General features: G+C 35.3%; 1 protein-coding gene across 3 annotated transcripts in view; it reads right to left on the reverse strand.

Annotated features, from left to right (window-relative positions):
- HMGCLL1 (3-hydroxymethyl-3-methylglutaryl-CoA lyase like 1) overlaps positions 1-23223 on the reverse strand; it is a 155352-nt gene that overhangs the window by 68367 nt on the left and 63762 nt on the right. For 2 of the 3 annotated variants that reach the window (XR_002829776.1, XM_006090708.3), the window contains exons 4-6: positions 16085-16180; positions 13763-13911; positions 1668-1731 (exon numbers count right to left, since the gene is read on the reverse strand). Coding sequence is in view for 2 of the 3 variants with exons in the window: in XM_006090708.3 (XP_006090770.1) it covers positions 1668-1731; positions 13763-13911; positions 16085-16180 (309 nt within the window). In the remaining variant the exon portion in view is untranslated. The remainder of the gene's footprint in view (positions 1-1667; positions 1732-13762; positions 13912-16084; positions 16181-23223) is intronic. The other variant, XM_023755567.1, reaches the window with a different exon arrangement.

Genomic DNA, 23223 nt, shown 5'->3' on the forward strand with positions numbered 1-23223 from the left:
TCATAAAGTGTGGTGTCAAGGGAATAAAAGGGATATAAGGGGTGCAGGAAGGAGGAAATGGCCACTAGTCCCAAATTCTGCTGATAAGAGGAGGACGAAACCGAGTCTTGCATTTCTTGGTCCAAGTGTTAAGTAGTGATCTTATGAAGAGGGATTTCAGTGGAGTGATGGATGGTTTAGAAGTCAACTCGGGTATAATGAAGAGTGGTATATGAGGAAATGGACACCACTACTATAGACAGTCTTTTGAAGAAACTTAGATGTGGAAGGATGGAGTCGATAACTAGGTGAGGATGCCGAATTAAGGGAGAACGTTTTCAGATGGAAGAGGCTTGAACATGTTCAAGTGCAAATGGGAAGGAATCTAAACAGGGACTAAGTGAGGGGAAGAACTAGAGACTTAAAGGACAAGAGAGTGAAAACAGGTTGCATCAGTCACTTCAGAAAGTAAGAGAGTGAGTTGGCTATAGAATATATTAGAATAACACAGAAGGCTTTTAAAGGCTGCTGGTGATGAATTTGTAATGTTTCTAATCTGCCTGTCACATAATTCTTTTCAGCAACTGCTCAGGCATTCTGGTGCAGGAATGGAGAACCCGAGGGGTAGGTGTGGTCCATCCAGAAACGGCAGAGGCAGAAGAGCAAGGGGTCTGGTGTATAGGCAGAGTTGGGTTAGATTTTGTGGAGTCTGAAATTACACTATTTTGGAAGTGTTCTTTAATACAAAATACGTAATTGTGAATTCACATTATTAACAGTCTTAGAAGGATCCCAAGAGGGTGAAGGACTACAACATGGATGCTTCGTTATCTTATGGTATATTTGCCTCTGTGTGCAAAGGTCTTGCTTAAATAATGGACCCTGGGCTATCCCTCATTTGAAAAATCTGCACTGCATTTCAAAAGTTCAAATACACAAAAATAGGACTGGCTTTAGCCAAACTGAAAGTTTACCCAGCCTAAATTTTGATTTCTAACTGTACCATCTTCACTGCTTTAGTACCACATTAACAAATTTATGAACATTAACAGGTGCACATTAATATACTTCAATATAAAAGAGTCTCTGAGATAGTCTAATACAATCTCAAAGACTGAGCATTTTGCATCCATTGCTATCTATTAAGAAACAGGAATAGTGAGTGAAATTGAACTTTCATAATAAGTCCTAACTGACTAATCTATTCCTGTAAATCATTCTGGAATAGCATCTTGAATCTCAGCAGTAAGAGCTATAGGATCCCAAAGGAACAAAGTACTGTGTATACTCCATACATGTGCTGAAAGTACGCAGGAGAAGAACAAAGGAATGCTACTGGAGCAACCAAGGCCAAGTTGAAGTGTGCACAAACCGCCCGGACACACTGGTAGGAAGGGCACTCACTGCGGTCTGCCCACCGAGAAGCAAAGCAGACACTTTTATTCCCTCCACCTTGGACCACCCAAAAGATGAAACTCAAATGTTACTTAACTCTGAATAGTTATAGGCAATATATAGGTCCTCAGTGTTAAAATGAAACTATTAGTTAAGCAATCACATGACTCCCATTCCATGGTTCCCTTTAGTCTCTGTTGTGCAGATGCACTAAATAGTGAGGGAAATAGACTCCTTTTAAAAATAGCATACATCATTTTACCATGAATCAGAAAACCAAAGGCATATCTTACTTCTGTCACTTTTTGCGGTGTGATGCTTCCTTCATATGGACAGCCCAGGGCACAAGACACATACCTAGATTTAAAATACAGAACCATATAAATATGAGTATGGTGGATAAGCCGCTTCCTATTTTCCATTTTATAAAAATAAAGCAATAGCCCCCCCCCCCCAAAAAAAAATCATCATGAAATTTTACTTTACATCCTTCAGTATTGTTTTATGCTCAGACCAAACAAAAATAATTTCAGAAAATTTTCAATTTAACTCACATGTTCATCTTCCTAATAATTACAATTTGATATATGTTATTTGATGGTAGATGGGAATAAAATATAGGTGCTTATCCTATGGGATTGTTTCTACTATAGCAATATGTGGACATTCAAAGCGGAAAATACCAGGGAAATATAGTTTGATTTAAATAAGTATATACATTCAACTGTTAACTATCCAGGTTTTTGGAACCACAGAGAAAGATCATGTAGATGACTAACTGAACTTTGCCCTTCACTCCCATCTGGATGTCTTGGCCTCATTTAGAGAGTCATTAATCACCCCCAAAACTCTTAGAACTGGCCACAATCTCAAAGTTCATCTTGTTTATCTCTCGTGGCTGTACCTAAATCATCCCAAACAGAAGAGCAGCTAGTCTGCTTTTAAAAGGCTCCAAATAAGGATATTCCATAAGCTTCTTCAACAATTTAATATTAAAAGTCAAGCCTTTCCTGCAAGGACAATGATACATTTCCATCTTAAAGTATTAAGCTTTAGAAAAAGTCTGCTTTCACTATTTTCAGCTCAACACCAATCCTATTTTATTAAACTTTCCTCAGAGACTTTACAACGCTTGCATTAAAATCATGTATCATGCATCTGATGGTCAGGAATGAAGCAATTCACAGGAGGAAGAGGCAGGTGGTGGGAAATGAGGCTGCAGATCCAGATCCTCAGACCAGAATATGAGAGGTTTTAGATAGCAAGGGCCTTGAATGCCATGCCAAGAGTCTAAACTTTGAGATCATTCAAACTTACTTTGGGGCACTCAAAATTATTAGGTAAGTTATTGACAAGATCAGATTTGTTTTCCAGAAATGTAACTCCTTGGGAATGCTAGAAGTGGTTACCAGAAGAAAGGTGGAGGCAAAAACAGAAGAGAAGAAAAAATCATATTTCCTTGATTCTAAAATGCTGTCGACTGGAAGATATACTATGGATTTCATTACAGGTTTTGGAGTAAGAAAATATAATATATAGTAAATAATTCAATCCATATCCATTGATTCTAAAGATGTAACCTAATTTCAATGTAAATATGAATAAAGTTGTGTTTTGACATTAAATAAGCCGTTATGAGGACAGGGAAGGAGAAAGAGGGCAAATTCAAGTAAAATTTGACAGTCCTGCTGGACAGGGAGCCCATCTCTCTGCTTTTCTAATTACTAGAAACTAAGTTTATTGTTTGATTAATCTATACATTTGATCAAGATATGTGAAATTGAAAAATGTACTTCTGCAAGCATAACATTAGAGAAGGTTAGGTCTAAGGATGTAAAAGAGTAAATATTTTCATTGAATTTATTGGGGTGACATTGATTAATAAATGCATATAAGTTTCAAGTGTACAACTCAAAAATACATCATCTGCACACTGCATTGCACACCCATCACTCCAAGCAAAGTCTCTTTCCATCCCCACTTACTCCCCCGTTGCCCACCTCCACCTAGCCCACCTCCCTTTTCCTATGGCTATCACCACACTGTTGTCTGTGTCTATGAGTTATGCATATATGTTCTTTAGCTAATCCCTTCACCTTCTTTCATCCAGTCCTCCCACCCACCTCCCCTCTGACTACAGCTGTCAGTCTGTTCATGTATTCTTGCCTCTGGATTGTGTTTATTTTGTTCATTAGATTCCACATATAACTGAGATCATAGGGTATTTGTCTTTCTCTGACTGGATTATTTCATTTAGCATAATAACATCCAGGTTGATCCAAGCTGTCACAAAATGTAAGATTTCCTTCTTTTTTATGGCCGCATAGTATTACATTGTATAAATGTACCACTGCTTTTACATCCACTCATCTTCTAATGGGAACTTGGGCTGTTTCCAGACATTAGCTATTGTAAATAAAGTTGCAATGAACATAGGGATGCATGTATTCATTCGAATTAGTGTTTGGGGATTCATAGGCTATATTTCCAGAAGTGGGATAGCTGGATCACATGGCATTATTTTTTTAATTTAGATATAATGATTATAGATAATGTGTTGGAAATATAAGTACACTGAATCTGAACTCAACATATCTAGATGTGATTAAATAGAAAACCCAAGCCATCCATTTATATGCTGTTCCTCTAAATGTGAAAAATACAATAAGCAAAAAATAGCAAATGCAAAACAATATGAAACTAACCTTTCCTGTATTTCTATTACCTGGCCATAGCTACCACTCTGTACCATAACCCTAAGTCTCTCTGAGTACATTTTTATTCACTCAAGTTTTCCTGCTAGTCTTTTCCAGGCCTATGGCTTGCCTGGTCTTCACACTCCATGATATTTCATCTTTCTATGTTCTCCATCTTTGTAAGTTGGGTAGTCACTTCTTTAACCTATTTATACATGGGGCTACTTCCTCCAAAGTGAATGTGATGGTTCTCAACTGTGTTCAGTCACTGCACTTTAACCCTCTAAAACAGAGGGCAGAAAACTAAGGCACACAGCAAGACCTCCTCACCACTCTTTAGCAAATAAATTTTTATTGAACCAAACCATGCCCATCTGTTTAGCTATAACCCATGGATACTTTTGTATTGTAATAGCATAGCTGAGTGGTTGAAATGGAGACCATCAGAAACACAAATCCTAAAACATTACTCTCTGGCCTTTACAGAAAAAGCTTGCCAACCACTGGCAAAAGGAAAGGCATTATCATGAGTGCGAAAATATGCTGCTTTGTCTACTTGGACTAGTGGCTAACAGCAGTTTCTAGACCTCCGCTCTTTTCCAATAATCTACGACAGTGGTTCTCAAACTCAGCTGTACAGAATCACCTGGGGAGCTTAACAAACAAAACCAAACCCTGGTGAGTAGGATACTCTCCAAACTAGTTGAATCAGAGACTTAGAAAATGGAATCCAACCTTTAATATTTTAAAATTATTTTTAAAGTTCCATTATTTGTTAAGTTGAAAACCACTCAGCTATTAGTAATACTGCCTTATCTGGAGTGCCTGATTGAGTCCTTTATATAAAAAGTGATATTCAATAGACCTGATAGTCTCTAATCTCAGGAATTTCCTGGCTACTATGCCACAGCACTTTTACCCATCTTTGAAAGGCTTGTGGTTAAAGTTATAATTTTTACTTAGTGTGTTCTCATGGCGATTTTAGTTTCTGTTGGAGTTCCACAAGAGTCTTGTATTATTTAAATGTCCCTAAGAAGGAAACCTGACTTCCTTGCCCTTGCCCTGAGATCTTTACCAGTCCCTGGACAAATTTCTGCCTTAATTTCTCAGTTGGATTTCTACAGTACCCATGTGTTACAAATCCACACTATACATGGCATAGGTTCCAGTGACTGCATTGGCAAGCAAGTCTTTTCAGGCTCCAAGAATGCTCAGTTACAAATCCATGTTTTAGCAGAACATCTATCTTTTCTCATGTAGACATTAAAATCCTATTTCTAAGCCACGAGGGACTATAGCTAGGATGGATACCCGTGTGTTAGTGGCATCAACCAGCATGCTAATCACATTTTTTTTTTATAAAATCTTGGGACTTTTCTTTATTTTCTTTTCTTTCCTTTTCTTTTCTTTTCTTCTTTTCTTTTCTTTTCTTTTCTTAGAATGGCTATATGTTTTAAAAGTTGTTATATTTTTGTGTTTGCAATGGGAATAGAAAAAGGAGTCCCTGCATCAGCTCAGTCCTCCTCTCTCTCACCATATGCAGATAACTCCAGGGACAACTTCCAATCTCGTGAATATTATGAATCGATTGCTTGCCACATTCAGATGACATATTAAGCTCAATCTGTCCAAAATGATGCTCATCCCTATTTCCCCTGCATTTTCCATTTTTTAAAAACACCAGAGTCATTTCCAAAGTCTGTCCTGCTAAATCACTCAAAGGTCACCTTTGAGAACATATTCGAAGTTTAGCTAATTCTTCTCCTGCAGCCTCTACAGCATGTGGCCTCTGCCAATGACAGCCCAAGTACACACAACAGCCCCTGCGTCCCCTCTCCAGGACAGCCATAGACGTCTCCTACATGCTCTCCGTGCCTCTAGTCTCTTACCGCTCATTTTCCCTCCAGGTTCTATTGCCAAAATGATATTCTTAGAGAATAGATCTCATTACATATTTTTCCACGTTGAAAATCTTTTACGGGCCTGCCATTGTCTACCAAATAAGCTTACTATTCAAGTTCAGCAATTTGTGAAAACTCAATGTAACTTTCTTTTTTTTAAAAAAAGTATATTTTTATTGATTTCAGAGAAGAAGGGAGAGTGAAAGAGAGATAGAAACATCAATGATGAGAGAGAATCATTGATTGGCTGCCTCCTGCATGCCCCACACTGGGGATTGAGCCTGCAACCCGGGCATGTGCCCTGACTGGGAGTTGAACTGTGACCTCCTGATTCATAGGCTGATGCTCAACTACTGTGCCACAACAGCTGGGCTTCAGTGTAACTTTCTTCCTCTCTTCCATTCACAGCCTCCAAAACTCCTATTCCAGTAAAAGTAAACTTCTTCCTGTTACTCAAACATTTCTTGAGATTTCTCTTCACTATTCCTTTGCTCCTTGTAGATTTCCTACCCTGATTAAAAAGGCCACCATTTCTGAGTATATTTCATATATTTACCTATCTTTAATGACTTTATTTTGCAGTTAATACCTTCTTCATGAACTTTCTCCAAATAACTCCAGAAAAATTTTAAATAGTATTACTTTAAACTTAATAGGATTTATCTGTATCTCGGTTACTGTACTTGCCTTTTTTTGAGCAATATAATAATTATTACCATTCTGCTGGTAACTCTGAAATCAGACAATTTTTTCATTTTCATATTCCACATAGTACCACAAGGCACTACATTATATAAAACACTCATTATTTCTTGAATGAATTAATGCACCAATATGTTTGTTAAAATGTCATTTCCACCCTCTGAATAATTTTCTATAAAATTACCTATAAAATAAATGTATAGCTAGATGCAGGCTATTGATGTTCTAACTCCTATAGCTAGAGATGATAGCACAGATTTAGAAGTTCAGATTTGGAACCAAGTTTAACATTATTTAGGATGACAGAGTAATAAAGAAATCCCCAATCATAATGAAGCTAATTGTGTGAAAATTAATAAAAAGTGCAGTGTTAAAATAAACTCTGCAGAATGAGTTGGGAGTTGTTTTATGTGTGTTTGTTGAACTGATTTATCAGTACAGATAATACTTGATTTACGTTGGTATGACTTACAGTTTTTGACTTTAGGATGGTGAGAAAAACATGGGCATTCAGTAGAAATCACACTTCGAATATCGAATTCTGATCTTTCCCAGACTCGCCATGTGCAGTACAACACCCTCTCATGATGCCAGGCAGAGCCAGTGAGCTGCAGCTCCCAGTCAGCCATGCGATCGTGAGGGTAAACAAATGATACTCCACTGTGTAGTCATTGTGTGAGAGGATTTTGCCCAACTGTAGGCTAATGAAATTGTGCTGAGCATGTTTAAGGTAGGGGAAGCTATGATGTTCAGTAGGTTTGGTGTACTTAATGCATTCTGAAGTTGGGATATATTCAATTTATGATGAGTTTATTGGGACAACTCTGTTGTAAATTAAGGAGCATCTGTATTGTGAAAATCATGATAAATAGCAAACCTAAGGCATCCCAGTCTGTAACAACTTTACATAGTAGAACTGAATCGCGAAAAAGCACTTACACTTAAGCCTTACTCAAGTCTACCTCCTCACAGTCACCTCACGTTCCTCCCATCATCTTGGCAAAACAAAAGAAAAAGGATTCGTAAATCTTGAATAAATGTCACCATCACTTGAAGTGAAGAGTCAACCATGCCAACGTCAGAAGAGACAAACAATGACAAGAGTGATGAGATGGCATGCAATGTCTAAAGGTAATCAAGATATTAAATATATGAGCTGCTCTGACATACTAGTGCAGAATATATCAACCTATTCCATTAGGATTCCATTACTAATAAACCAACAAAAAATGTTTGAGAGACTATTGTGCACTTATCACTGTAGATGATATAAGAAATAAAGACTGTCCCTTGGGTCTCAAGAAACAATTCTGCTAAGATTCTCCATTTGCTCTAAAATGCTAATTTTATGAGAAATGCAAAACACATTCTTTCCTCAAAAGCTCTACATGATGGCTATTGAGATATGGCTGTTCAAACACAGCTTGTACATATTAACTATTGCTGGGTATGTATTATTCTAGCACACAGCAGTGATGGAATAATATCTACTAGTAAGATTAAAAAAAGTACAAACTCTCATACAGACCACATGTATGAATGAAAATTTTAACAGATGTCTGTTTTTTAGAGTTTTCTTGTAACATATTTTGGTAAATTATGATTTGAAGAAGATGGTGCCATGTGTGCAAGTGAATTCCATTGGTGTAAGTCAGACCAACGGAAGGTATTTGTTACATCAGTCATGAGAAACACTGCCTGCCAGTCACTGTGTATTTTAAAAACTGAGTCCTAAATGAGAGGCTCATTATCTCACTCAGCAAGAGTGCTATTACCTTCAGGGTCCGGATCCGAATCCAAAATGACATTTTGCAGTAGACAAGGAAAGATAGGAAATACAATATGTACATCATGGCCTAACGGTTTGACGAGCAAACAGGCAGGTTGCAAGTTTTTTAATAAATGCATTGAGTTACAAATTATCTCTATCTCTCAAAGGAAAAACCAGTAATATAGATTAAAGACTTAAATGTAAGCCCTCAAATCATAGATTATATAGAAGAAAACATAGGCACCAAGCTCCTGGACATTGGTCTTAGCAATATTTTTGTGGATTTGATTCCAACAGCGAGGGAAACAAAAATAAAAATAAACACATGGGACTACATTAAATTAAAAAGCCCCTGCACAGCAAAAGAAACCGTCAACAAAATAAAAAGGCAACCAATTGAATGGGAGAAGATATTTGAAATATTTTCAATAAGGGGTTAATACCCAAAATATGTAAAGAACTCATACAATGTTTCAATAAAAAAAACCTGATTAAAACATGGGCAGAAAATTTGAATAGACATTTTTCCAAGGAAGATATACAGTTGGCCAACAGACATATAAAGAGCTCTTCAATATCATTAATTATTAGGGTAATGAAAATCAAAACCACAATGAAATATTACCTCAAACCTTTTAGAATGGTTATGATCAAGAAGAAATAGCAAGCCTTGGTAGAGAAAAGGGGCCTCTCAGGCATGGTTGGTTGGGAATGTAAATTGGTACAGCCACTATGGAAAACAGTTTCTCCAAAAATTAAAAATAAAACTACCATATAATCCAGCTATTCCACTTCTGGGTATTTATCTGAAAGATATGAAAACCCTAATTCAAAAAGGTATATGTATCCTGTGTTCACTATAGCATTATTTATAATAGCTAAGATATGGAAGCAAACTAAGCGGTCATCAGTCAGTGAGTGGATAAAGAAGATATGGCACCTATATGGTGTGTGTGGGGGGTGTGTATGTAAGATGTGGTATACACATAATGGAATACTACATGGCCATAAATAAGATGAAATATTGCTATTTGCAACACCATGGATGGACCTTAAGGGTATTATGCTAAATAAAATACATCAGAATTAAAAACAAAAATTATATGATTTCACTCATATGTGGAATATTTTTTTAAAAAGGAAAGAAAGCAATGAACTAACCAAAACAAAACAAAAACAAGTTCACAGATACAGACAACGGATTGGTGGTTACCAGAGAAAAGGGGGTTAAGGGAAAGGCAAAATGGATAAAGGTGGTCAAATGTATGATGAAGAATGAAAAGGAGACTTTTGGTGGTATTGAATACAGATATCTATCTATCTATCTATCTATCTATCTATCTATGTATGTATGTATGTATGTATGTATGTATGTATCTATCTATCTATCTATCTATCTATCTATCTATCTATCTATCTATCTATCTATGTATGTATGTATCTATCTATCTATCTATCTAAAAGCCTAAGTGACCGTTATGACCCGATGACTGGCTGGTAGCTATGATGCACACTGACCACCAGAGGGCAGACGCTCAAAGCAGGAGCTGCCCCTGATGGTCAGTGTGCTCCCACAGCCAACCTTCTGCAGCCAGCCAACCACCCACAATCCCTCCCCCTGGCTGGCCAACCTCCCAAGGCTCATTCCCCCGGACCGGCCAACCTCCTACAGTCCCTCCCCTCTGCCAAGCAGCCCCGATCTGCCCTGATCGCTGGCCAGGCCAAGGGACCCCACCCGTGCATGAATTCGTGCACCTGGCCTCTAGTTGAATTATAATGCAGAACTGAAACTTGTGTAATGTTATAAACCAATAAATTTACCTCATTTAAAATTCTGAGTAAAGTAAAACATTATCACATCCTACAACTGTCTTTGTTTTTCTGTATCTAAAAATTATCTGTGATTGTCATTATTAGTTTAATTACTAATTTACCTTTTACTCCCTGTTCTTATTATTCTGTATCAATTTTTTTCTGGGAATTTGAGAAGAAATACTGCAGTTACAATTCACAGTCAAATACTTTTGCATTTTAAAATTTTTATAAACAATGGGTGAATAATTTTGTTTGGATCCTACAACCATTTTTAAAGTACAGTTTTGTTTTGTTTTTTAGCTTCCAGTAGGCTCAGACTTTCAGGAGGTTAATCATGGATCAAGTCATTCCATGTCAGAAGAAGAGGCCTAAATTGATTATGTAAAAAGGTTGTGCTTTGATATGCACTACTGCTGACCTGTGAATTGTAATTTTTCATATGCATTTATAAGCATTTTAATAGCAAAATTACTAAGGGCACCTCAGTGGTAGTTTCCTTTTTAAATCAATATTCTCACAAAGAGCCTGAGCATATGATTCTTGTCACAAACACTTAGTGCACGTGATTCATTAAAGAGCTGACACTTACTTTAAACAAAAAGGATTAAGACCAGAATGTCTTATATTTTACAGTAGAGCTACTATGTTGATATTTTGAAGCATTTCAATTTTAAAAGGATCTTGACCAACTAAGAGATGATTCAATAAATGACATTGATATAGAGAGAGAATGATTACATTTATAAAGCACTTAGTCTTCTTTGTCTTCTTAACTTTTTAAAAATTTAGACATAATAAAAATATAACAGATTTTTTTTAAACATGTCATGTGAATTACACATTAAAGAATGAAGTCCAAAATGTAAACATTTCACTGCTCATTCACATATAATGTATATACAGCAGTAGTTAGCTGACTCGGCATTTTATGTCAATGACTTGGCATGCTGTCTTTTCCCAATGTGTCCCAGATGTTATCTAAAGTTCTGAGCATGTATTAAAAATGTGTACACATGGATGTGCATAAGTGTGTTCAGGAGGGAGGAAATCAAACATTGGCATTCATACTTTAATAAAAACTGCTGTTTTGACCAAATGAAAGTTTACTGTTATTATAAAAATTTAAATGGTGAGCATTTATAAAATGCATAGTGCCTTATGGCCTTTAAATCTAACAGCTGACGACATAAATTTTCTGGATGATGATCAAGAACATGTTGATGCAGCTGTTGCCATAGAAAGACAGGCTGAAGCATCTACTTCAGCTTCAAGTAGTTGAGAGTGAGTATGGCTCTTTTCTTTAAATGAGTACCAGTGGCCTGTGATTTTTAATCATGAGTACCTAAAGCCCAGATCTCCAGTGAAAACAAAATCTAATTTATACTCTTATGGGGCAGGAAGAAGATATTTTTCAACTGCACAAATAAATAGCGAACTCACATACTGAAAGGCATATTTCTAAAAGTGAATAGTGTTTCAGAAAATCTGTCCCAAAACATCCAGATCTGCATTGAGCAGTATACATGTGCCTATAGTATAACTCTACCGTAAGTCTCCAATGTACTTTCTAACTCATTTGACCAAGTGCTACCTCTCCATCTTGTACTTGGGGGCCCTTCCTGTCAAAGCCTGGGAAGCTTTTTACATTGTGAGATGGTTAGAAATTTCTTTATTGCTGGGACAATATCAGTAATAATTATCCAACAACCAATATTAAAAAGGATTTAGGGTTTCTGTTAGTTTTATTACAGTACCTACTCTGTTTTATAAGTGGAAAACTAAGATGATAAAATCTGGTATCATACAATTTATGCTTACATCCATCCTTCAACATTAAGAGAATTTCCTAGTTGATGTGTAAGCTGCAGATGCATTTTACTTCTCATATTTATGTGTTTTTTTCAACTTTGCAGTGAGAATTACTTTACTCTAAAACCTACATGCTATGGAAATAGAATAGCTCCTTTATTTTTTCTCTTTCATCTAAAGGAGACAAAACAACTTATGTTTTAATTTAGAATCTTACAGTACAGCCCTTCTTTTTTATTGTGGTTTTATAACTTTGCATTAGTAACAGACATCCTTTATTTTCCGTCTATGGAAATACATTATGTCATTTTTAAATGTTTTTCTTCTATGTGTTTGCATGTTATGGATATATTTATTTACAAAAATAATTTTGTATCTTTAAAAAAATTCATGTTGGAAACATAGTACATAGAAATAAAAATGTTAAACAAAAGTATGCAAACCACCAAGATAGTTCACGATGGTACAGTCTAATTCCACTTGCCCTTCCAATGACCTTAGCTGAATTCTAATCCTTTTCTAATACTGTCCTACTGTCCCTCAAAATTGGATTCACTTGTCTTTCTCATTAGTTGCTGAAGATTTCCTGCCACCAGGAACTTTGGTCACCTAAACAAAAGGAAGTACAACCTGCATCTAAATTCAATTGCAGAACTCAGCTTTCTTTTACAAATGCTATGCATTTGAATTTATTAAGATGATATGGTCTGTTTAGAACATGTCCATCATAATAAAACTCAATAGAAAATTAGTTAATGTTTTAGAAATAACTTTTTTTAAAAAATATATAGTTTTATTTATTTCAGAGAGGAAGGAAGAGGGAGAGAGAGATAGAAACATCCATGAGGAGAATCATTGATTGGCTGCCTCATGTACACCCCCTACTGGGGATCGAGCCCACAACTTGGGTAAGTGCCCTGACTGGGAATGGAACCATGACCTCCTGTTTCACAGGTTGATGCTCAACCACTGAGCCTCACCAGCCAGGCCAACAACTTCTTTAAGTAATAAAGGGCTTGTTATACATTTCATAGAACACTGGCCTGGGTGTAGAACCTGCTTGCAATAGATGCTGCAACTACTGGTCCTGGAAGCAGACAAGAGAGAGGTTTTCTTTCTCTTTTCCTTTTCTATATACCCAGCTCTGGGGTCACCCAGAAAAAGTCAGCTGCGGAGAGGGAGGCTGACTGGGTGAAATGCTGGGCCCAACTTCCCAGTGTAGCTCAAAGACTCACATTTGTTTTACATACTCTATTGGACTTCTAAATAAAATATTCTCTGAAGGAATACAGTTAAGGTTCTTAAAAAAATTTTTAAGTATTTGGAAACCACATTAGACGATTCCTTTCTAAATGCTGTTATGAGTTTATACCACTTTATTAAATCACACTGGGCTGAGATAAAATGATGGCTGCATTTAGATATTTCAGTATTAATAAAATGAGTAACAACATCAGGTCTGCATGCTTGTCCCTTGGATCCCAACTGCATTACACATTGCACGACGTAGGGACACTGTAATCATTAACTGATATTAATGAGATGTGCGACTATATAGCAGTGGCCCTGATCACATAAAGCACAAATAAGACACCCTAGGTATACCTTTATGACTGATAAAATAATGTTTAGATAGTTTATAAATGGTCTTTAACAACTGATGTTAACTAAATAGAATCCTTGGGATTTCATACCCTCGTGCTGGAATATTCAGGTGCCTTGCAGACTTAACAACCTCCTCAAACTTCTCCATACTTTCTTCAATAGAACAATTAATATTCTTCTTGCTAAAGGATTCAGATGCAGCACCAAAAACAGATATCTCTGTGGCCCCAGCAGCAACCTGAAAAACATAATTTAAAGGCAAAAGCTAATAAGTTTAAAACTACTCTATAAAGGCATACTTGTATTCTTTAACATCTGCCTTAGAATTTAAAATTACATTCCTCTCATATTGCCACATACTCTCTTTTGAAATGTAAAAATATTTTATAATAACAGAATAATTCCAGAAACCACAACACTCATAAATACATGAGGCACAGAAAACACAGTAATGATGTTCCAATATAATATTGCCTTTCCTAAATGACGTTACCCTCAGAAATATTTCACCTTAATTATGGAAAATACTAGCACCCAATAAAACCTCTTAATATCAATAGAAAACATAATTTTAGACCAATTATTAAAATAAAGTACAGTAAATGCTTTCCTTTTCTTCTCTTCTTACAGTCTAACAGAAAAACATTTCTCCAGTTCATCATTTAGATAATGTCCCAAATCTTCCCACCTATTTTTAAAAATACATGTTTTTTTTATTGATTTTAAAGAGGAAGGGAGAGAGAGATAGAAACATCAATGATGAGAGAGAATCACTGGTTGGCTGCCTCCTGCACACCTCCCACTGGAGATCGAACCCACAACCCAGGCATGTGCCCTGACTGGGAATTGAACTGTGACCTCCTGGTTCATGGGTTGATGCTCAATCACTCAACCACACTGGCCTGGCTCTTCCACCTCTTAACCTAGCTTCCAGTGGTTCATCCCTTGACTGCTACCACCATATTCTTCTGTGTCTAATGCCCAATCCTCTTGCCAGTCTTTAAATCCAACCAGTTAACCTAATCAATTTTTTTTGGTCCCTTTACCATCTTCACTCCTTCCCACAGGCTTCTCTAGTGACTTTTTTCAAATGTCAAGCCTCCTAGTTTTCCAGCTGAAATTTAAGACTTTCTATGAATGTATCTCTAGCATTGTGCCAAAATTTTCCTCTCTTTCTGATACCCTATTAATACATTAAGCACAATACATTCTGTCATCTTTCCTGTAATTTAAATTTTATACACACACACACACACACACACACACACACACACACACAGGCTTCCACTTTCCAAATAAATTTTTAAGCTCTAAAATTAAATTTATTGAACACTTACTATGTGCCAGTATTGTTGTTAGTACTTTGCATATCCTATTTCAAATCAACAATCTTGTTTACTGCATATTATTATACCGTTTTACAGTTGAGAAAACTGGAGACAAAGAAGCTAAATCACTAGCCCGAGGTCACAAAGCTATCAACACTCTGGAGCCTTGTTTTGAGCACAGGCTTGCCTCACGCCCAAGCCAACATTTGTTTCACTCCTTTACTTACTTACAAAAGCTATTACGGGATGTCCTTTCAGTATCTTTTCAAGGCAGATACATTCCCTGCTTTTTTTAGGCCCCAAAGACAGCAATATTTATAATTTCTTAAAATGCCTCTTTTTTCTTTACAATGTGACAAATCATTATATCAAATCAAACTAAAGTGGTTTTAACAAGACACACTAAGACCCACCACCTCAACTTTATGCAATGGAGTCCGAAATACAAAAGTGAAAAATAGCCATTAACATCAGAAACAGCTGCTGCGAAACTTTTACACTAAAGCTATGGAAGCGTAACACCTTAAGCCTTTCCTTAAAATTGCACTAATTCTTTTATGTGTAATTACTAAAGCTTTTGCATATAACTCCCTAAATTGCAGAGGGCTAGGAGGAAACAAGACAGAGAGGAACAGGAAGGCTGTGAGAGGTGGTTCCAATGAGAGCGACTGGCTTCAGCCAGAGGAGAGAACAGCAGCAGCAGAAAGCTGACCCCAAAAGTGGACAAGAGTAATCATTCACTACAATATTAGCAACTGCAATACTGTACTGAGAAATGGTTAGGGTATATTCCAGTCCTTATTTAAAAGGAATGCACAAAATATCTAAAAAATTCATCAAAATGGGTAACTGTATTTTTGTGTTTTGATTCCTTTGAATGGTTAACTTGGAAGAACCATTTATACAGAGCACTCTAATCCCTAATTGTTCCATGAGGTTACTAATCTCCAGGTATTCATGTGAATATATTAGCATAGTATTTATAAAGGATAACAAGTGAGGTACATTTGATGCCATTTTCACTTTGTAAGGACCTTTAAAATAATAAGACACTGATTTTCGAAAAATTAGTAGCATACTTACAGCACGGTGAAAACCCTGAAGATTAGGAGTAAGGACAGGATATCTAACTCCTGGATATTGACGAATGCCTTTCATCACTTCAGTGTGATCAGCCATCTTAAACACATAATAGTTATATGTAAATATATCACTCAATATTCTATGAAGCATGCTTTTAGTTTTTCAGGAAAATTATAATTGCATGCAATTAATTAATGTATATTCTATAAATCAATGTTTGAAATAACAAAACTATACCAATATCACTAAAAATATGTTGTTTTCAACGCCATAAATATAGAATACCTAGATCTGGGTTTAACTTAATTCATAAAGTTATTACAGCCCTAGCTGGTTTGGCTCAGTGGATAGAGCATCAAACCTCAAATTGAAGGGTTTTGGGTTCAATTCTGATCAAGGGCTTGAACCTCGGTTGGGCTGAGTGCAGGAAGCAACTAATCTATGTGTCTATCTCATATTGATGCTTCTCTCTCTCTCTCTGTCTTTCCGCCTCTCTTCCTTTCTCTCTAAAAAATACAATGGAAAAATATCCTTGGGTGAGGACTAACAAAAACAAAAAAACAAAAAAAAGTTATTACAAATGATCATGAATCCTAAATTCTACTATTTTCATTTACTGATTTTTATTCTCTTTCTTTCATTTCATAGACCAAGCCTCAAATACCCCTGAGATTGGGGAGAGTTTTAAAGACAATATGTTATGCATTTACCTTCCACATGAAAATTTTATGTCCAAATAATTTTCAGTGTATGAAATTTTATAATGCTTAGTACAGTGAAAATTACACATCTCTGTTAGGATAATTTAACAAGGCTGAGATACCAGTATATTGCATATATGTTTTATTTAGTAATATTCATATTGCTTTATGCTGTACTGTCATCAGATTACTGTGTGTTTTCATAATGCAAACAAAAAAAACACAATGGAGTATACAACAGGAAAATTTAATTTATCCTGCAAGACTTCATTTTTCTATATTTTCTATGACTCATAAAAATAATCAACCTTGAATTAAAATATCAAATTTACTAGTTTCCACAAAGTGTATAATTTAGCCACCTAGAACAATAATTGATGATCCAATCCCATAACCATCACATAGATAAATTACCACTGACATAATCCTGAGCTTCACACATGTATGGATAATAAATTATGGCATGAACAATAAACATGAGGAACAATATGTAAACAATGAAAATTATATGAAATGAGCATGGATAAAGCTGTGAAAACATATATACCAATCCAAAATTTGTATCTTCAATATCGGAATGGATGAGGGAAGGCTTGTGTTTTCTCTACAATACTGGTTTGTTGTAATGAACATGCATTGTTTTTCATTTAAAAGTGAAATAAAAGTAAAACAATCAAAGTATATTTTTTCTTAATATAACTACACTTTTAAAAATATGAATTTGTTATAATATTTACTCTTATTCTTCAATTGGTCTATTTGACTCTCAGTTAAATGCCAGTAGAATTAAATTTAATACTTTCAATGAATATAATTTGGAACAATTACATAAAAATTTAAAATTAAATATTTAGAGGCAAAAAGAGTACCTCTCATTGACTACCATCATGCCTTATTGACATGTAAGCTTTCATGCTTCATTCTTTCCATACGCATTTATTTATCTGAAATGTGATTCTTGCACACTTATTTCTTAGGGGTCACATGTACATAGGGATCATATCCCCACCACCTCATAGCTGCATCATTTACAACTATCCACTGTAGTCATCTCCATTGCATAAAAGCTAAGTCTCTCATTTCATTCTAAGTTGATTTAACTTTAATCCAGATGTTTATTGAGCACCTACTAGGTCTAAAGCCCTATGGTAGGCCCTGTGGGAAATATAAATACAGAAAAGTAAGGTCCTTGCACTGAATAATGCACAATATAGTGGGGGAGATAAAACAGATGCACATGGAAAGATAACAATCCAAAAGAATATAGTGGTTATAAATGAGAGCACAGATTATAAGATGTGGGTTTCTCACTGAGGGAGGCCATTGTGGGGAAATGAGCTGAGATGCTGTGAGAAAAGCTAAGCTTATGCAGGGAGGCCACATGAAGAGGCCCACATAGAGAGCAGTCAGCATCAGCATGACCCCCTAAATTTGTTATCCAAGGGCGATTTAGATGACTTTATCCTCCAGCATGTGAGTACCAGATGAGGCCCCATAAAGTGTGAACCAGAGACAACATGCCCTTCTATACTACTCTGCTCTAATTTCAATCCCCAGATTTTGTTAGTTTAACAAATGTTTATTTATACCACTAAGCTCTCAGGAAATTCATTACATAGCCAAAAAGCCTGAAACAATAAAAAAAAAATCAACAGGGCTGGAAAAGAGGAGGACAGGTGCAGAGATAAGAACCTGATGTTTGGCTAGAGAAGAGCCAGCCACTGTGATGTCTTTGAGTTAAGTTCCCATTACTCTAAAATTCCCAGATACTGTGAAAGGAATAGAAAGCCACGTGGAGTGGGTCTAATTAACAGGAGAAGCCTGGAACAAATGCAGTATTTTAGGAAGAGTAATCTGGGAGAGATGCAAAGGGCAGGCTAGAGAGTAGAGAGGCAATTTTCAGGCAATTTTGATAAGTTCTGTTGTAGAGAAATGGCACAGGGAATAGATTCCCCCCAAAAAAAACAGTGGCTACTAGTATAAGGCCATGGCTTTCCTTAAAAAATGTTGTCCTTGGTATTGTATAACCTTCTTTTCAAAATATCTTATGTTTGTGCATATTTCAACACAATTCTCGATTGCATCTTCATGAATTTAGCCTTTGTGCTAGTGTCACTCATTCTCTTTTTCTTCCTCCCTCACTCCCTCTCTTGCAAGCACAAGTTTTCTCTCAGACATGTAGATGTAAACATGCACACACAAATTATAATAAAAATTTTAGAGCTTTTATTTCTAATTTTAAGGAGAAAGAAAAGCAAAGTCACAACTACTTTTAGGATATTGCAATGAAATCTAAAACAACACTCTCTTACCAGAGAATAATGTTAATCGGTACTATGAACACTTATGTCTAACTAAACATAGTATGCTTAAATATTTATTAGAGACATTTATATTAACACGATAACAAATAGGCATAAAGAGTGCTTCTCTAACCAACACACAGATTAGGGTAAAGTATGTGCATCAGAAAAGAGCACAAAAGGCACAAAACAAAATTTAATCCTTAAGAAATGTAGGTTTTATTATCCTGTAAGTGATTATTTCATTTTACGTGTTATTTAACAAAAATGTTGAACCAAAATGAAGAAATTTATGTAATGGAATAATGACTCAAGAGCTGCTTCATCAGTAGAACCAGAAAATAAACAGAAACAAAGTAACTAAATTATTAGGTCATGAAAACTAAGCTTTGATAATCATTAAAGATACCTTAATGAAATTATGATAAATATATTAATTAGAATCCACCAAATCAGTATTTTATTTCCTTTTTAAAAATAGTCACAATATAATGAGGTATTTTTAAAAAATAACAGTATTCTGTCTAAATTTGGTCAATAAAGACAATTATGGAAAGAGCTTTAGGAAATGCTGATAGGATATAATTGTATTATAACAAATAAAATAGAGCAGGTTTCAATGAAAGGTATAAAGTTCCAGCCTTATTTATTTATTCATCATTTATTTAACTCTTAGGTGTACACGTATACTTTAAGTTTGATGTTCTTTTGATGTCTAAAGTTTATTATTCAAACAATAAGAAAACTATTTGTTTTTTAAACAAATCTTTATTGTTGAAATTATTACATGCCCACCTTTTTCCTCCATTGACTCCTTCTATCCCTATTTCTTTGCAATATTATAACTTTTCTACATCTGGTTTTATTAAAATATTTTAAATATTTTTTTGTAATTTTTCATTTAAAATCATAAATATCCCCACAATTTGGTTGGTAACATGCTTTGCCATCATCTTGCCTCAGTCTGGAAATGGCAATATATATATGTCTATCTAGCCAACAAAACAGGCTATACCAGGGGGCCTCAAACTTTTTAAACAGGGGGCCAGTTCACTGTCCCTCAGACCGTTGGAGGGTCGGACTATAGTTTAAAAAAAAACTATGAACAAATTCCTATGCACACTGCACATATCTTATTTTGAAGTAAAAAAACAAAACGGGAACAAATACAATATTTGTATTTGCATGTGGCCCGCAGGCCGTAGTTTGAGGAGCCCTGGGCTATACCATGGTTAATCAATTCATAGGCATTCATATTTTGATATGGATTCAAATAATCACAATATTTGTGCAACACTCCAAAAGTCTTTTAAAAATATGCAAAGTGTCACAAGGATTAGAATGTAACAAGTGTATAGTTAAGAGATTTTATTGTATCTGCTACTCATTCTATCACGGTGTGATTAAATTTGGACACTCTACACATTATACATATGTAGATCTCTTCTAATACTTTGTTTTTATCTGAATGCTATAGCTCTCCTAAATATTTAGGATTTCAATGTGTTCTCCAGGCAACAGCACTGGCTAAAATATAGTTTGAGTATTAAGTGTTGTCATCTCACATAAATTCCCTAAAATTACAGAATTTTACGATAATGCATGAGTACATAGTCATAAAAAATGACAACAGGTTTCCCATAAGTTTAGGAGAGGAAAATATTGGAAGTTTCAACTACATTTTGTAATAGACTATAAAATTTACCATTGGGGCATACAAACGTTAATTTCAAAATATCATGAGACCTTAAAATATCATGATTTTTATAATTCATTTTAATATTTGAATACTGACTCATTTCAACATTTTATACAGTTACTGCATATCTAACATCATGGCATAGAAAAATAAAACCGATGCAGCCAATACACAGGCTAGCGGGGGAAGATATATGTGTGTGTGTTTGTGTGTGTATCAAATACAAAACAGTACCGGTACCATGTGATCTGAAGTTCCATGGAGCACAGATAAAGAAACATTTTTCTTTGCAACCTAAATGAGAACAATGATAACCATTTCAACTAAATCTTGTCTACGCCAAATATAAATAACTCAGGGGCCTGTTTTTCTTTGAAGCAAAATATTCATAGTTTCATAAAGCAGAACTATTCATAGAACTTAAAACTATTCAAAAATATTCATAGAGCAAAACTATTCATATATACATACATTTTTTCTATGATAAATTTAACTTTCTAATGTACTGTAAAAGGAAAGCATTTAATAAGACTAAACTTAAAAAGATGCTTAAAGTTTCTGCAGATAATTATAGAGTGACTTTTTACATAATTAATTTAATTTTTAAAGTAGTATAATTATTTAATTTTAAAGTCCATTGAGATGAAAAGTAAAAATACTTATTACCCTTTACTTCTCTTAAAAAAAACACACACACACAATTGTTTGAGGAAACAGAATATACACTGATCAAATTCTGTTCAGTTCCAACAGAATATATGTTGCCTGAGATACTCAATAAGGGGAAATGAATATTTATGATATAGTTTAGGTGAAAGTGCAGAGGAAACTGAGAATTTCTAATCCAGTTTTTAGAAAAATTCACTTCTATTCATTTAAAAAACAATCACTGGTTAACATGTTTTTCCGTTTCCCAGAACAAATGCAATTATAAAGATACATCATTGTATGGGTTGCTAAGTTCCAGAGCTACATTTATTACAAATTTTATATGAAAGTCCCTTATACACATTTATCATTCATAAAACTGCTACACTGATTATTTTAACTTGAGATTAGTAACTAACAAGATTCCAAAGTATGTGAGAGGACTTGTTTTCCATCACCGTAGAAAATACTCAGCGCATCTTTGTGGCTCTGTTGAAGTTGAGGTGATTGGACTGTGTGACGGGGGAAGCATTAAGAGTTGAGTTAGCACTGTGTTTGTAAATGGCAAAAATGTTTCGAGTAGGATCTAAAATTTATTCAAGTGTTTCTCGAGTAGGAGGGGAAAAAAGTTAAGATACTGAATCTTTACAGTGATTCCTGTAAAGTGCTATCTGTGAAATTACCTAACTGGACCCCTCTCTTACAACTGGACTTGTAACATGTATATTGGACTCTACTTTTTGTCCCCTTTTCTCTGACCTGGTCCAGTCAGTACGACCAAGTCAAGCTTCATAGATGGGTGAACACTACCCACTATCCTTCACTCTATTCTCCTGCGAAAGAGCTGAAATAGTTTCCCTCCCCTGCCCTCTAACAAGACCGGCATCGGAGTGCTTGTGGTATATTGAGGAGAAGGGGGAAACTATGAACTGCTAGGAAAAGCAGGATGAGATAGTCAGAAAAATCTAAATTACCTAAACAGTAATGAGTTTGGGGAGATACAAAATGGGGTTCAAGACGTATGCTTTGGTGGTGAGATGCTTTTACTGCTCTGGGGCAGTGAAAAAGTGTGAGAAGTAAGACAAAAAGCAATTAAACAGAGTTACTTTATCTATAGAATGGGTCTCCTGTAACTGTCTTCAAGTAACACACACAAAGATTGGAATACCATTTAAATCATTTAGGTTGCTATATTATATTTCCTTATGTATGAATCCAGACACAGACTTATCCACTCAGGGGGGGAAGCTCACAATTGCAGCACTCTTAAAACAACGTTGGTATAAATATTCTCATATACTTCAAATATATAACAAAATAGAGTACTCAATGTATCTCCTATTAAAACTGTCACTCTCAAGTTAAGCCAACAATCCATATTCATCCTGACCTACAATATCTGGAACCAGAAGTGTGTAAATATTTGAGGAGAAACAGGTTTCAAAATGTACAGAGCCAGAAGCTAAGCTTATTCTTGGTAGATCCATAATGTTTCTGAGTACAGTTGCCCCTTTAACAACGTGGGTTTGAACTGTGTGCATCCACTTATACGAGGATTTTTAAAAATAAATACTGTAAGTGTATTTTCTTTTCCTTAAGATTTTCTTAGTTACATTTTTCTCTACTTAACATAAGAATACATAGTGCATAATACATATAACATACCAGATATGTATTAATTTACTATCTATGTTATCTATAAGGCTTCCTGCTCAACAGTAGGTTATTAATTGTCAAGTTTTGGGGGGAGTCAACAGTTATACATGAGTTTTCCACTGCCTGGGTGTT

Source organism: Myotis lucifugus, unplaced genomic scaffold (assembly GCF_000147115.1).
Source record: "Myotis lucifugus unplaced genomic scaffold, Myoluc2.0 scaffold_80, whole genome shotgun sequence".
In the NCBI taxonomy this organism is placed as follows: Eukaryota; Metazoa; Chordata; class Mammalia; order Chiroptera; family Vespertilionidae; genus Myotis; species Myotis lucifugus.